The sequence below is a fragment of the Phragmites australis genome, chromosome 14 (genome assembly GCF_958298935.1).
Source record: "Phragmites australis chromosome 14, lpPhrAust1.1, whole genome shotgun sequence".
Lineage (NCBI taxonomy): Eukaryota > Viridiplantae > Streptophyta > Magnoliopsida > Poales > Poaceae > Phragmites > Phragmites australis.
The window spans coordinates 4410954-4415719 of record NC_084934.1 but is presented as its reverse complement, the minus strand read 5'-3'; the positions used below and the strand labels follow the sequence as shown (position 1 = coordinate 4415719).

The 4766-nt window shown below is 44.6% G+C and overlaps 1 protein-coding gene across 1 annotated transcript; it reads right to left on the bottom strand.

The window, feature by feature from the left end:
* Positions 1 to 565: 565 nt before the first annotated feature.
* On the bottom strand, positions 566 to 1347 carry LOC133891528 (non-specific lipid transfer protein GPI-anchored 5-like). The gene is made up of 2 exons (XM_062332256.1): positions 930 to 1347; positions 566 to 803 (listed from the first exon to the last, which is right to left on the bottom strand). Exons 1-2 carry the CDS (start codon positions 1264 to 1266, stop codon positions 676 to 678), a joined length of 465 nt encoding a protein of 154 aa, XP_062188240.1. The 5' UTR covers positions 1267 to 1347; the 3' UTR covers positions 566 to 675.
* Positions 1348 to 4766: the final 3419 nt, after the last annotated feature.

Sequence of the window (4766 nt, the reverse complement as noted above, 5' to 3'; positions counted from 1 at the left end):
GCACCCGTCGCCTTCGATCCCGCCTCTGCATTGTTAACATAATAATTTCATCTGTTAACGTACGTGTCAACGTGCTACTCTCTCCGTATTTTTACAGAGTGTATTAGGGGTCCGTTCGGTAAAACTCTCTCTAATTTAAATTCTTTACGAAGAGTGATTCTCTGGAGGAAGTGATTCTGTGGTTGAAAGTAATTCTCTATTGATTCTCTAAAATAAAATATATAGGGGAAGTGATTCTCTACGAAAAATGAATCAGGGGAATCTGTTTTTTCAGCTCCTAACTTTTAGTTCATTTCAAATAATTACTCCCACAGATTCCACTCAGGGAGCTAAAAGCTGAAAACTGCTGTTTGGCAGAGCTCCCTCTGATTCCAACCGGGAAGCTACTTTAAGAGCTCTGCCAAACAGACCATAGGATTTGATTTTTAAAATATATATATATATTAACCATTAATTTATCTTACAATATATTATCAATTGCTACAAAATTAATATCATAATAACATATCTATAAAATACAAATTTATTGATATAACTTTTTTACACTAAATATACATAGAATTTGACTAATTGTTAGTTAAAATTTACTAAGTTTACCCTTTTAAAATTCTAATATGTCCTATAAAAAGTAAACGGAGAGAGTAATACTTATGCAGTACGTCTTGCATCTTGTCATCACTTACCTGTCGTGCTGTTTGTTGCTGGAGGCGGCGCTATAGGAGCCTCGACGGTGGGCGCCGGCGCCGAGGGAGACGCAGACCCAGCACCGGGCGTCGCCGGAGACGCCACCGGAGCGCCCACAGCTGCACAAGCCACGTCCAGCAGATCCATCAATTGTTAGCTCCGGTCACAAATCACGACCAAGCTGGTCGCGTGTAGGCGTTGCATGCATGTCCTACTACAGAGCACGCGTGCTTCAATTCGCTTACCGTTGCACTGGCTGACAGGTGGGGTCTGGATCTTGCACTTGCCCGGCAGCTCGAGCGCCCGCGTGCTGTTGACGGTGACCCCGAGCGACGACGCGCCGCCGCCGAGCACCGCGCAGAGGCACTGCGGCGCGCCCTGCACGACGCTCGCCAGCGCCGAGCAGCACGGCGCGCTGGGCGCGGACGTGCTCCCCGCGGTGAAGGAGAGGCACGGCGATAGGCTCACAATGGACAGCGTGCAGCCCGCCGTCTGCGCGGCGCACCGAGGCACCGCGGCCGCGAGCGCCGCCGCCGCCACCGCCACCGCCAGGCCGACCACCGACGACAACCGGCGAGCCATTGTCGCTGATGAGTAATCCAGGTATATATGCAGTGAATAGAGCTTGTTATGCAGATAGAGCAGTCCCTTCCGTTTCTGAGAATCTAGTGATCGAGACTACCAAATGTGCCATCTTTTATAGAGAAGAGCCATGTGATTCGATCTGTTCGCATTGGTGGCCAAACCATATCAACTTCATTTGCCGTGTTGACATTGATGAATGGATGAACTCTGCTGAGCTCATGAACTACAAGCTCAAAATGACACGCATGGCATTTTCATTCCAAATTAAGAATCTCTAACGAACGAAGCAAGTCTCTGACTCGATCGTGGTATAGCAGCAGGTTGATTGGTCAAGGGAGGTCGAAGAGGTTTGCGTAATCTTTGGTGATGCGTTGCGTGTGTTGTTGCGGTACTGTGATTCGTAGGTAAGCACCGGTGCACTTGGGTTTTTGTGGTTGGCCAACTCCTGACAGATGCCACCGGGCAAATGATAGATTCCCAGCACCTCCTTGATTCAGGAATTATATGGACTGGTATACCTTTTCCTTTTCACATTGATGTATATGTATCCTACGTTTTTTTCCCCTTGAAGAGTCTATTTTGTTGTCTTTTTTCTTTCCTTTCTTGTTATTTCTGCTTTTCCTTATTGATTATGTTTTCTAGTATTTTAATCTATGATATCATAGTATATTTTAATTGTTTTTGTCACCGTTTTAAGGTCTTGCTATCATACACTTTTGAATTATTCTTGTTGTTACTTTGGGTTATTTTTGTATTATATTATTATGTGACGACCTGACTTTTCCACTTCTAAGGTGGAAAGTCTTTGCCTATGACTATCATTTCAGTAAACGAAAATTACTGAAGTAAGATATATCAGAGTAATGTAGCATAACAGAAATAATGTAGTGGATCCGTATACGAAGTCACCAAGTATTTTAAGACATCTCTCAAAATGGAGTATCATGAAGGTATAAAGGATAGCGTATATCACACAAGTTCACCTATCTAGGATGAGTCAGACTCCCAACCCTCCCATCATAAGCCTTAAGTCATCAGGTTGTCCTTCTACGTAATTTTCTTGATTACGAGCCTCTTGTTGAACTTCTTCCTCCTAGTTCCATACTCTAGCTCAGCATTGCCTTCATTCCTTACTCCATGATAACTGACGTTAAGATCTACCCCTTTACCCTCTATAACAAGGAGATTTACAGTATGCGTATGATGGTAGTTAACAAGATTCATAATAACAATCAACAATCACGTGAGTCAAAGAGGATTTATATTGTTATCACTGTATTCTCTATATCATCCAAAGAATAACCTTCATGCATGATTTTCAAAGAGTGTGACTGTTAAACAATAAAGTTTTAACCATTTACTCTACTACAATAAACATCACAAGATAGAACCAGCGGTGGTTCCCTTTGCTGTTGACAACATGGCTATGTAACTCCGAAGAAAGAAGTGAAATCACAATTTAAGACTTTGATCATAGTGCATAACTTTACCCACTAAACAACGTGCTTACCCTCTATGTCTTACATACCAAGATATGCATAATATGGTCGAAACCAACAAGGCCTTCCTTACACTATTGGTTGTTGAATCTAGGACTGGATTGGGGTAAACTAAGATCAGGATAGATAGGTATCTATATCCCTGCTCGTCCTTGGCGACAGAGGGCTTGGGATTCTATCTACCAGACATCGCATAATTATAGCGATCAGCTCATCTTAATATTTACCCTCACTTCAGATCATCTTTTGGAGGATGTCAAGTTATCTGGAAGACACGTCAGTATGTGATACTTGGTTAAGCCCGACTCAATCGAGTATGTGGTTAATGTGCTTGTCATGTCAACTGATTTGCTTTGCTGCAGGTTACATCTGGAAGACTTTTACAGTACACTTAAATGAGTGTCTGCCGTCCATTTTCTTCATCCGGTGATTTAGATTGGCCCAATGATACCCTTTCGCCCACCAGTATCATATGTATCATTACAGAGTATCATATGTATCATAAGGATAGGATTGAAAACAAAAAAACGATGAGCTAATTTACAATCACAACTCTTGCCACAATGTCTGAGAGGGTGGCCCAAATATGCTTGAATACCTCGACGATGAGGTCGTGGTACTCGGCGGCATTGAGGGACAGGTAGCACGATCGGCTGTTTGGTCATGATCGACACAAGCACCTTGTCTGGCCTTTTCTTGGTCCGCAGGTCGATGATGATCTCCATGGCGGAAGTGATCACCTTACCGTCGAGCTTGACATCAATGCGGATGACAATCGTCGGCTTCTTGAGCTCCCCCCTCATTATTGTCGTTGTCACTGTAACCGACGAACCTGTCTCGGTGACAGGATGGAGTATCGGGCACCACAACCACCACCATCTCAGTCCTGCGCCCGCAGCGGTAGCCTGTGGAGACCGACGAGGACACGAAGCTGCTGCTGTTGCTGGCCGACCGCACTAGCTTGACTGACCGCCTCCGGTGCCGCCGCTTGGACCGCCTCGATGGCGATAGCTGCAGCGGTGGGAAGTGTGTGTCAGAGGTCTTTGGGTGAAGATTTCCCCAAGAGTACCAAGCGGTTGATTTCATTAATACTAAGATAATTACAATAATACTCACTCAAATGGATGATTGGATTAACAATGATACTCTCTACCATCTAGTATCATGGTGTACTGTAAAGGTTCTCTACATCTGGAGCTGGCGCGCAAGCAGCGTCGAAGAGGAAGTTTGGCTTTATGCAAATTATACGATGTGAAGATGTTGAGCAAGCAAGCCATGGATGATCACCTCAACGGGAAGAAGCACTGCCGCACCATGGAGCCTGGAGCGGCAACAATGGGAGCAAGGCACAGGCACGCCTTCGTTCTGCTTTTGCTTTTGCGCAATGTTGGCCCGTCTATCTTCGAACCTCTTCTATCTATGCTGCAGCCGACGACACCGTTGCGTCTGGACTCTGGAGGTATACTGCTGCTGATGCTCTGAAGCTCAGCTTTCCATGTTCTTTTGGTCGCATAAAGTCTCGGTGTTCTAGGTTGACAAGCCTTCCTAGTTGTGGCAAACTTGTTGAAGTTGGTTCCAGTAGTTAATCTCTCTTCTGTTGTGCTGTAAGATTCTAGTTCTCAGTTATGTGTCATGCTGCTGACTACTGAATTATCTGTTCAGTTGCCGACCATCAGAGACCATGTCCTGGACTCTGGAGTTGCTAATTTGCTGTGTCATAGATTTCTGTTAACTGCTGTCGAACAAGAGGTGCACAGCTGAATGTTGGTTCGTGCAACTGAGCATGAGTAGCTAAATGTTGGTTCACTGCTCGTGTAAATTCTCTGCAGCAGAAGGGCCGTTGGATTGTTGCTACGATTTTTGGGAAGAATAGCTTCGTCTGGATCAGGATCCAACCAAAGATATATTCACAGCACAAGAATACAACACACATGGATATTCAACTCGAGACTACTTTGATGAAAGTCTTCGACAAAAATGGATGACGGTTTAGTCATA

What these genes read in the sequence shown, in the direction of transcription:
- LOC133891528 (XM_062332256.1), bottom strand. Translation starts at nt 1,266, where the DNA reads ATGGCTCGCCGGTTGTCGTCGGTGGTCGGCCTGGCGGTGGCGGTGGCG. An exon ending in ACCTGTCAGCCAGTGCAACG is followed by an intron (nt 804 to 929) that starts GTAAGCGAATTG and finishes TGGCTTGTGCAG; the next exon opens with CTGTGGGCGCTCCGGTGGCG.